Genomic DNA, 11,189 nt, shown 5'->3' on the forward strand with positions numbered 1-11,189 from the left:
AAATTAATCAGAATAGTATTAGAAGGTTGAAGTTAAATTTTAGTGCTATACATGTTTAGATGCAATATAAACATGTTAGATCCAGTTTGTCATCAAAATATTGTACCATATAAGAAAAAATTTATGTTTCAGCTTCTAACATTGGAAAAAAATTATTGTATGTTCCAAAAAAAGATCGTATGTTCTAAAACATGTATCATATGTTCTAAACCTTATATCATATGTTCTAAATATTATATGATATGTTCTAATCAATATATGAGATCAGTTCTCTTTTTCTGGACAGTTTCTGCTATCATGGTTAGCAAGCTGTTTACAGACTCTGCATAACCTCTTTTTTTTCTGGTTTTCCTCAAAAGCTTTCTCTCTTTCACCCTTCAATCTTTTATCACTGTTTCCTTTTGGAATATGTACACCTGTACCTTTGTTCTTTGATATTTTTGGTGCTTTGACATTAATTTCTGTTGGTACACTAGTTCCAATCAATATCTCAATGTCTTGATTTTTTGAAAGAGTTTTGTTTTTCTCTTTGTGTTTTTGAGTGTTTTTAGCTTCTAAATCCATTCTGATTGCTTGAAACTTCTTCACAAGATCCTTTATATTTTCCTCACTACCTTGAGCTAAATAGACACAAACATTAATCTCTGACCATAGTTGATTCAGCCATGTTTTCTTATCAATTGTAGTAGTACATTCTTCCATAAGATTTCCTTGCAGATTTATATTTTTTTGACTTGTTGCTAATGTAGTCCATCTGTTAAGCACATACCTTTTTGGAATTGATTCAAGCATTTTTGCCTTCCAAACCCACACCATGTGTCTGCATGGTAAGCCCTGTCTCTCAAACTTCTTGCACGAACATTTTGTTTCGTCTTGAATGTTGCTGTACGTAACCTGAAAGGTTTTTGATGTCCTTTGCTCTTTGATAGTGTAAATTTCAAAAGGAGGTTGTTTATAGAATCCTTCTATTCCACAAAGAAAAGATCCATTATAAACCTCTTCCTGAAACTCATAAAAGACAGTGGTTGTATAAACATCAGCTTCATGTGTTTCAATACCCATTGGTGTTTTGCATACAGGTCTTTTATGTTTGGCTTCATTGTCATTGTGAGCTTGGTTATGCCTTTGTGCATCCATTGCACTATCAAATCTCATATAAAATTCTACAAGACTTAGATGAGAATTTGTAAAAGCAGTGAAAAAGTTGTTCTCACTCTCTGACCTTGATGTAGTTCTCATAATTCCTCCTAGGAATAAGTCCCTGAAATACGCTGGAATCCACATTTTTCTGATTTCAAATATTTGACATAGCCATTCATGTTTCTCCAAATTAAACTCTGAAAGGATTGCTTTCCATTTTTCATCAAATTCTTCAGGTTCTATCTCAACACTCCAAACAATTGGTTGAATCCTTTTTAAGAAATTGGTTTCTTGCATAATTGTACGACCTATTAAAAGAACGAGTTAGTATTTTCATAATATACAAATATTTTGAACATGCGAATAATATATTGGAACATACAATTTAATACATGATCAAAACATATAGTAGAACAGTCAATCAGTAAAAAATTTAATTGTAAACAAAGTTTTTGAATACTTACCTAATTTATCATTCATCTTTTTCATAATGTGCCACATGCAGAATCTATGTTCTGTTTTTTTGAAAACATTTTTTATTGCAATCTTCATTGCTGGGTCTTGATCTGTTATTAAGCATGTAGGTTCATTGCTTCCCATTGCATTAAGAAACGTTTTGAAAACCCACTCAAATGATGCAATATCTTCTTTAGCAATGAAACAAGCAGCGAACGTAACACATTTTTTGTTGTGGTCTACTCCAGTAAAGGGGCCAAAGATCATGTTATATCTGTGGAAATAGTATAAAAAAATTTGTAAATAAGAAAACTTATTAAGAATATAAGAATAAGATTTTAGAACATGCCAATAATATATTGAAATTCATTAATAAATATTTAGAACATTGCAATAAGAAATCAGTACATATAATATAATACATGTTTGTTTGGTATGTTGTGTCAAAAGATACCATATCACCAAATAGAGCATAATTCTTTCTACAAATTGGGTCTGCCCATAAAGCTCTACAGAGATGATCGTCTTCATCCATATCAAAGTCAAAAAAGAATGCAGACCATAGAAGTTTTTTCTTGTTGAAAATGTCAATAAACATTTGAGCATCTGATTCATAAATGTAAGCCTTTAAATCTCTGTGGAAGTTTTTGAAATCCTGCTTAGATGCACCTGCATTGTTGTATCCTCCAACATTTTCTTTTATTTGTCTGTATGTTCTTACGGGTCCAACATTCATCTAAAGAAAAGACATTAAGAGATTTTATAAGGAAAGTAAATACAATTTGAAATATTGTAGATGTTATGTTCCATGTTTCATTATGAACTGTTAAAAATGTACAAGTAAAGATGTTTGTAAACATTTTAAATTTAGAATATGACTTACCTTAGAATTATCAACAATCATCTTCTTGTGTAGTATTGTTAGATTTCTTCCCTGTTTTTGAAATTTCATACATCGTGGACTGTAAAGTGGGTGTGTATGTTCCTCTTTTAAACGAAAGACAATATATTTTCCATCATTGCAGTACTTTAAAACAATTTGCGCTTGACATCCAACACGTGTTATTAATCTTCTTCTTGGTATGTGTCCTTCAATTTCTTCAATAATTTTTTTCTGCTTATGGCCTGCTTTATTGCACAAACAGTATTGAAAAATGACAAGATTTGAGTTTTTTCTTTTTTTAACTGTAGATTTTCTAATATTAAATCCTGCTTCAGTGGCATATGCTTTGTAAAATTCAATACCCTCATCAATAGTATTAAATTTTGTTCCTACAGTAGGTATTTTTTCTGGAGAGCAACATGGCTTCCATTCTTTTGTTCCTTCAGGAGTCTGCTCAAATTCTACTTGTTGAGTGTAGGATATAATTGCAGTAGTAGAATCATTAGGTTGCTCTTGATTTGACACTGCATTTAAGTTGAATTTTTGAACATATGTGATAATATATAGAACATATGAACAAATTCTTAGAACATTAGGTACAGTTTGAAGAATGTATTGAACTATATATTTCAATATACTCAATTTTATTTTTTCAACAATTTTTAGAAGTAATTATAAATAAGAAACGAATAATATGTACTATTATCTATAGAACATATGAACAATTATTTGGAACTAGCTTTTTTAGATTATGAAGAATGTTAATTGGGAATGTACCTCTTTCTATAGTTGAAGACAGAGAAATTTGATGATGATCATCATTCTGCTGTAGATCATTGTCTATTATTTCATGCAAATATATTGTTTCCATCTAGATAGAATCTGAATTATTTCCAATTTGTTTCAGATTTAACGAATTTCTGAATAATTATAAACATAAGAAACATAACAGAGAATAATATTCATTTATAGTTGTTGGATATTTCATTACCTGATTGATGCTATTGAGATCAATTGCTTTCAATCTTTTTGTTTGAATGTAGATCGTCTTTTTAATCTGATTTGCGATTTTTGAATGATAGAGCCATGAGGAAGGAGGAACGATGATGAGGAAGGAGGCTGATCTAATTAACGAAGGAGGAACGATGATGAGGAATGAGACTGATCTAATTAACGAAGGAGGATGGATGATGAGGAAGATCTGAGGTTGAATTACAGAAAAATGATCTGAGGTTGAATTACAGAGCGATGAGGAATGAGGAACGATGATGAGGAAGGAGGCTGATCTAATTAACGAAGGAGGATGGATGATGAGCAAGATCTGAGGTTGAATTACAGAAAAATGATGAAGATCGAAGTGATGGAGGAGGTGCGATTGTTGATTGTGATTTTGCGATGATGGAAGAATGATCTGCGATTGTTGGTCCTCAATTTGCAAGAGTGAAACGCTGTAGTTCTGTAATTGGGATAAGTTGTTGTTTTTTTAATGTATAAAACTACGTAGTTTTGGGATGATTCTCACCTAAGGTGAGGGTTCTCACTTGATCCCTCCCCTATATATATATATATATAAAGGACATCATAATAGTTAATTAAAAAGAAATTGTACACTTGAATAATCATTTAATACACAAATTACATGTTCCTGATAAAAAAAAAAAAAAAAAAATATCAGAAATCAGCTGCAACTTGTAGTATTCAGGGAGGACTACCTCGTAACCGACCAAGAAGCTGCAATTGGTGATATATATATCATTTACTTTTTTATTTTTTGATAAAATATATATCATTTGTCAAAATAACAAATGGAAACAAAACGTTAATTTGTACCCTAACTATGTAACAAGCTCTCACGATACTATATAAACATTATCCGCTTTTAATCCAAATCCAACACTTTGATCCTCACAATTTTAAAAAGCGTCTACATAGATTAGAAACACTATGTACTAATAAGTCTCTGTTACTCTTTTTCTATTTTCGATATTAAATTCAATTCATTCTTATCAATTATTGTCACCATCGTCATGTCATTCCTTAGGACCGCTCCTTACTAAGGCTTCTACCTCGACACCACTCACTCAATCCTAGTCATTACATTCTAACATGGCTTGAGTTCATGGTCAAATCATAACATGTCATCGTTTTGATAATTGCATCAATGGTCACTGAAGTTTGAAGTCGGTTTCAAAAAAGTCACTGAACGTCATTTTGTTTTAATAAAGTCACTGAACTTTCCTTTTTATTTTAATAAAATCGTTCCAACCAATTCAGCCAGAAAAAATCAAGCACACGTCGGAAAGAACTTACTTTTAATAATAACATGACAGTCACATGGTAATCACGTGACAGATAAAAAGAAATGAAAAATACATTTTTTAGCTATTGCATGACAGTTTCAAACAATTGATTTAAGTAAATAAAAAATATAATTTTTTTTTATGTCATTTAGCTATCATGTCATACGTAAGACTCGGTCTTTTTAACGTGACTACAACGTCACTATTCCGGTTTTTTCTATCTGAAAATCCGGTATGACTTTATTGAAATAAAAATGAAAATTCAATTACTTTATTGCAACAAAATGAAATTTATTAATCTTTTTAGGGCTAACCCCAAACTTTAGTAACGATAGTTGCAATTTACCCCATCTTTTTAGCATAAACTTGGCCGGAAATTTGTAACTGTGACTTTATTGTGACAAAAAGTCCATGTTTACTTATTTTTATAACACAAATTGAAGTTTAGTGATTGTAGTAAAACAATTCAAAATTGACCATCTATGTTGAACGGAAACTTTTCTTCATTAGCGTTTCCATATTTCATGTCCAATTCCGTTTCTTTTCCGTTTCCATTACCGTTTCCGAGCTAATTTTTCTTAGAAATAACGTTTCCAGTTATGTTTCCGTTTCATTTCCCGTCTCCGTGCAACATAGGTAACCATCATTGCGTTTTACCCCCTCTAAGCTTTAGAATTTGACACCTTTTTCATGCAAAGAGTTTAAAATGGTGATATCAGGAATTACTTGTGCATAACCATGGAGAGAATGGTAAGATAAAGAAAGCATATAGGTTTCCTAAGAGCAAGCAATTGCATGAATGGAGACCTGAGAATTAATAACAAAACAAAAATTAAAAAACTCACCAGAATGGGATATTGTATAATCCATCCAATAACTGGAATCTGACAGAGGAACACCTTAACAGTTGGCCAAAACCCACTAGAAGAAAAACATCAAAACATGTTAGACTATAATCCAACAAGAGTACAAGACGGCTAAAATACATCTATAGCTCCTGAACTATTATATGCCCCCCTAAACATCGTTTCGTGACATAAAAGTCCTTAAACTTAACATTTTTGTAACATTAAAGTCCAAATCAAAGAATATCCGTTTAAAAAATTAACCAAATGATGACCTGGACAAATTTCACTACATCATTGACTCTCATGGTCAAATACCTATTTCTGGGTCATCATTTCATTAACTTTTTAACGGATTTTTGTTTTTGGAGACTTTAATGTTACAATAATTAGGGATGATAGTGTTAGTAGCGCTATAGTTCAAGGGCCATGGATGTATTTTATCTGAACAAGACTTGTAATAAGATGCAAAGAACTAACCCGAAGAGAGCAATACAACCATATAATTCCAAAACTATACCAACAATTGGCCAACGAACAAATAGGAAGAAAAGTCCCAAAAGGAAAGACACAGTTCCCTGCAGAAGGAAAGAAAACTTAATAAACCTGCATTTCAAATGCACCTATTATACAATGTTATTAAGAAATACAGATTTCTATAATCTTAGGCTTTTTTTTTCCGCAACAAAGAAACTTATTATGCATATTTTGGTAAATATAATTGTTCACTAAATGAAATTTAGACAAATAAAAATTTAATAGAACAAATCAAAATTCTTTCCATAATACTCATTATGCTTCAGCATTAATTTGCAGATTATGAAAATAAGTTCACTTCATCCCACTCAAATGCAGATGACTTGTAGGATTTCAAAAAGAATGCAAATTCAGATGTGAACATACAAATTTGATGCATTAAGAGATAGAACTCAAAAATCAAGACAAGCGACCATCTTAAACAAGAAGAAAAGAGAAATCAATATGCATATTTTAATTAGTCATTCGCAAAAACCTTAAACTTAACTTGCTCTTTCAATTTTAATCTACTTCTTTAGTTTTGCTAATTCTAGGCTACCTTAACATGAATAATTATTTTCCTATAAATATATACAAAATTATCTCTTTCTACACTATTCATTTCTTTTTTTTTTTGATAAATACACTATTCATTTCAAAATATGCTAATTTTCTTCTCATGATTAATCAATAAAAAAATAGATATTTACTTGGAAAGGCTTCAAAGCAACATCATTTTAAATGTTGAATATAAATAAAATTAAACTAGTTTTGCTTATGAAGATATATTTTTGTCTTACCCATGTTAGTTATGACACACTTGCTAGGACAAAATTCTAAAACCATGTGAAGTTCAAGTTTTTTTAAAAATAAATCTTATCAATCTAAAAGTCTTTTTTATATTTTACACTGCAATGATTCTAGTAATGACATGACACTGCAGCTTCCAAAAGGTTCCTCAGATCACAGATATAAGCAAGTATTGAGATATTTTTCAGTATTTGTGGCATTTCCTGATACAACAGGCCTTAAAAGTACAAATTTTTGCTCAAGTATAACAAAAAAGCTAAAATATTCAGAGGGATTTATATTGAAAATTATAATAAAAAATGGATAAAGGTAAATTTATCTTGGAATTAATGATTATCTCTTGCTCCACCAGCATACCATAATAACAATTGCGACCGCTGGCTTTTAGATCCGGGCATTTAAAAATAATGTGCAAATAAATTCTTACTTATGAAAAATATCAAGAGAGAACATCTACAAGAAGGCTAGTCGCTGAACAATGCAGTACAATATACATCTTTGCATTACCTTATAGTTCTCTCTGCTTGTAAAAAGTTTCCAAGTAGAATGCCAACCAAGCAAAATGCCTACTCCTGTCAACCAAAATATCTACTTACAAAATCATAGAAGTTAGAAAGATATAATTCTTCCACGGGGTTTCTTCACACTAATGTCAACAAGTTATAAACAAGACTTACATTCCCCAATGCCAGCAAACCTCTGTCAAAGAACAGAATTATAGCTAGAAACGTGAAAAAGATTCCAAATCCAATGAGACCCAATCCAACTTCTGCAAATTACAGCCAAAAATTCACGTGACAATCAAATCCAAATTGAAAATTTTAATCAAAAAATTGACAAGTAAAAATAGAATGCCCATATTCATAAATTTAGCGGGATATTTTATGAGGCTAAGCAAAAAAGTACCAACAAAATCTGTTAAAGTCGCACACAGACAACATGGCAAAACATACTATGAGTTGATTTTGTAGAAGGAATGCATTAGAACTACAAAGTAGTAGGATCAAGCACTTTTTTGAAGCATGCCATGAGTTACTTTAGCAGAAGTTATGCAGCAGGATTCTATCGTCAAACAGTTTTCTCTCCTTTTTGTTTTATTTGTGAGGATATGGTATATGCACATATGCAGGTTCCTTCATGTGTGTGGCAAACGCCAACTGACAAAGCATTTATATTCTGTTGGAGAATCACATTTTTTTGTGTCATAGAACCGTTTGAACCAAAAGCTCGAGCTGATAGTTCAAGGTCCACTCTATATTAATATCTGACACACCCCCACACGCGAAAGCTCACTTGGGCTTGAAGCGTGACAACATAGGCCCACATTACCATGTCCTGCAAATAACTCAACAAATGGGGCTGCCAGGAATCGAACACTGGACCACTTGGTCACACTGGCTCTGATACCATGTCATGGAACCATTTGAACTAAAAGCTCGAGTTGGAATCTGCTGAAGCTTTCAGTTGACAAGCTGTTCAAGGGTCATGCAAAAAGTATTAATGTAGACAAGAGTTTGCTAAATATCACTTAAAGAGAAAAGGAAAAACAATCGAGGACAACTGACAAGAACTAAGTCAGTTTAAAAGCAAAGCCTAGAAAAGGATTTTTTGCATATGATATTCACTTAAGATGGACTGCAAGATAGATTGCATTGAGGAACTTGAGGATGTCAAGATTAGATGAGGAAAACACTGATGCCATTCCAGGTGAGTTTGATGAGACTTGCACCCTAATAGTATATAGCTTGATATCAAATAACAGGCAATAGAAGGACTTGCTTCAATTCGCTGTATGGCTTTGGATTTTTTTACTTGGAAAGGTTGTCAATTTATAGAGAGAATGGGTTATCCATAGAAGATATATTAATGTACATGAAGTTAGAAAAAACAGGGTCTAATTTATCCAATGATTGGGACAAGGCCATCTATCTTTTGTCCAGAAAATAGCTATGCTTATAAAGATATTCCTAGTCTTGGCCCTTTTATTCATCTGGCATGTATTTACTAATTATAGGTGCATCTTACAGGTACTTGATCATCCCTCCCTTCGCTTGTACTTTGTCCCTTTTAACACCTGATAAGGTTTTAACTATACATCAAATAATGACACACTAAAGCTTGTATTGGAAAAATAAGAAAACAGTAGAATCTCCCAACCAAGACTATAAGTTTTAGTTCTTTGAAAGATTTTATTCTCATTAGTTCTATATTCTACTTGCAAATACATAAATTGGTGAGCGTCTGCATCCCACGAATGCATTCCTTCAAAGGTTATCTAACTAGCTCTTTAAGCATGCATTCTGGTATTACATATAAAATGAGAGAGATGGAACGATAAACAGAGTAGTGGACAAGAAAAAATCATCAAACAAATTTAGGTTTCAGACCCATCAATCTTTATTGACAGCTGGAACTTCAATTCTCTTTTTAAATAAACCCTAAAACTTAGTTAAGATAAAAGAAGCACCCCTAAAAACAAAACAAAACAAATCCAAATGGTTTGATTTAAGTTTGATTTGTGATGATGCACATGCAATTAATATTTCGTATATGACATTTTCCAAATAAAAGTTACTAAATGTAAACTGACAGTCACACGTACTGTCCTTAGCTAAGCTTACCTTTCAGTGAGTTCTTTCTAACTCTTACACTAAGCTTTCTCCACTTTTTAGGAAATCACTTTTAATTTCTAATAGCTTATATCCATGATCACACCTATTGTTAGAGCATCAAACCTAAGAACTTCATTGAATACTGTATATAAGCTCATTATAAATTCATAATCATAACAATATGAGATACTCCATTAGCCACTCCCTCACCCACCCACATCAAGCTAAGAAAACCACATGCACAAAGAACATCATCAGAAAGTAACAACAATGGAGAAATTTTACATTTATGTATTCCTTAAGTTACGAATTACAATGATGCCTCTTATCAATGCATTATTGTTACATAAGACATACAATAGGAATACAACATTAATCAGTTAAAGTAGAAAAACAGAATCTAAACAATAAACAACACTTGTAAATTTCTTACTCAAGAAGCTCATAGACTAGGGATAATTGAGCTTTAGAATTAAAAATCAAGAAAATTATGAATAAACCCCTTCACAGATACAATGAGCAACCAAAAAAAAAAAAAAAATATAAAGGCACAAGACAATTGCTCACTCTTTGTTTCACTCAGTTCATACGCCATCTGGATGATTGAATGAAGTCACTATTTCTTCACAAAACTCAGGGTTTGTTAGCCTGGATCATAGACTCTCTCTGATGCTTAGGAAAAGGGAAACACGTTTCAACAAACAAGCTGCAATGCCGAAGATGCTCCAAGACACAACAATGAATTTTGACTGCCAAGGTTAGATGGTAATTCATGGAGTGAGTTAGGAATTAGATTAAAGAATCCGTAAAATGTAATTCAATAAATATATATAATATAACTATTGTTTGCTCATATGTAGGACTTCCATTTGTGTAACATTATTCAAAATCATGAGAGAATTTGAAAGAAAGGTGTTAAACATTGTAATCAATCAAACAATCAAACATGCTTAAACCTGGCAAGATTTAAGTAAATTGGAGCAGAAAACGATAATCCAAAACTGTGACAAAGATAGAGAGGCTTACCGGTTTACAGATCGAAGGCAAGGCATCAACGTGGAGTAATGAAGTCAGACATGGCTTTTGCTAATTGCTAGAGTGAGAGATGCGTTTCTCTCTCTCTCTCTTCTCTCAGTCTCTCACCACCACACTCAAACCCAACGTCGGACCTCAATCAGGCCTATTCCAAATACGACCTACGATAACAGAGGCCCATTCTTTTATTTTTCCTGGAAATAGGGTTGTCAATGGCCGACGCCGTGTCATATCAGTGGTGGTTCACTACTAATCCCGGCCCGTAATAAAAGTTTCTGTAAAACAAAGATATTGAATTTTTTTATTTCCGAAGTTAGAAAAGTGATAGGAAAAAAATATCTCTAAAGTTTAGGATTAAGAGCAATTTTATTTTTAACGTCTAAAATGATATAATTTTACCCTTAAAATTGACAGTCAAGAGTAATTTTATCTTTAACATTGTCAGGTTAGGTTGATTTGAGAAATGATTTATCAAATTGTATTCTCGGTCATGAATCTTGTCCTCTACATTTCACATATGAATCATTTTATCACTCATGGCAATATATTATAAACATATGATTAGAGGTGAAAAAAAATAAAATAAAAAAAT

The 11,189-nt window shown here is 32.0% G+C and overlaps 1 protein-coding gene across 2 annotated transcripts; it reads right to left on the minus strand.

Annotated features, from left to right (window-relative positions):
* Positions 1–4,064: 4,064 nt before the first annotated feature.
* Positions 4,065–10,770, minus strand: LOC136221578 (vesicle transport protein GOT1). 2 transcript variants are annotated; one of them, XM_066008954.1, is made up of 7 exons: positions 10,589–10,770; positions 10,130–10,311; positions 7,628–7,719; positions 7,458–7,538; positions 6,105–6,202; positions 5,625–5,700; positions 4,065–4,210 (listed from the first exon to the last, which is right to left on the minus strand). In XM_066008954.1, the coding sequence occupies exons 2-7, from the start codon at positions 10,155–10,157 to the stop codon at positions 4,178–4,180; spliced, it is 408 nt and encodes a 135-aa protein (XP_065865026.1). In that variant the 5' UTR covers positions 10,158–10,311; positions 10,589–10,770; the 3' UTR covers positions 4,065–4,177. The 2 variants fall into 2 exon arrangements, with proteins under 2 accessions (XP_065865026.1, XP_065865027.1); XM_066008955.1 differs by lacking the exon at positions 4,065–4,210 and adding an exon at positions 4,247–5,462.
* Positions 10,771–11,189: the final 419 nt, after the last annotated feature.

Source organism: Euphorbia lathyris, chromosome 3 (genome assembly GCF_963576675.1).
Source record: "Euphorbia lathyris chromosome 3, ddEupLath1.1, whole genome shotgun sequence".
NCBI classification, from domain to species: Eukaryota; Viridiplantae; Streptophyta; class Magnoliopsida; order Malpighiales; family Euphorbiaceae; genus Euphorbia; species Euphorbia lathyris.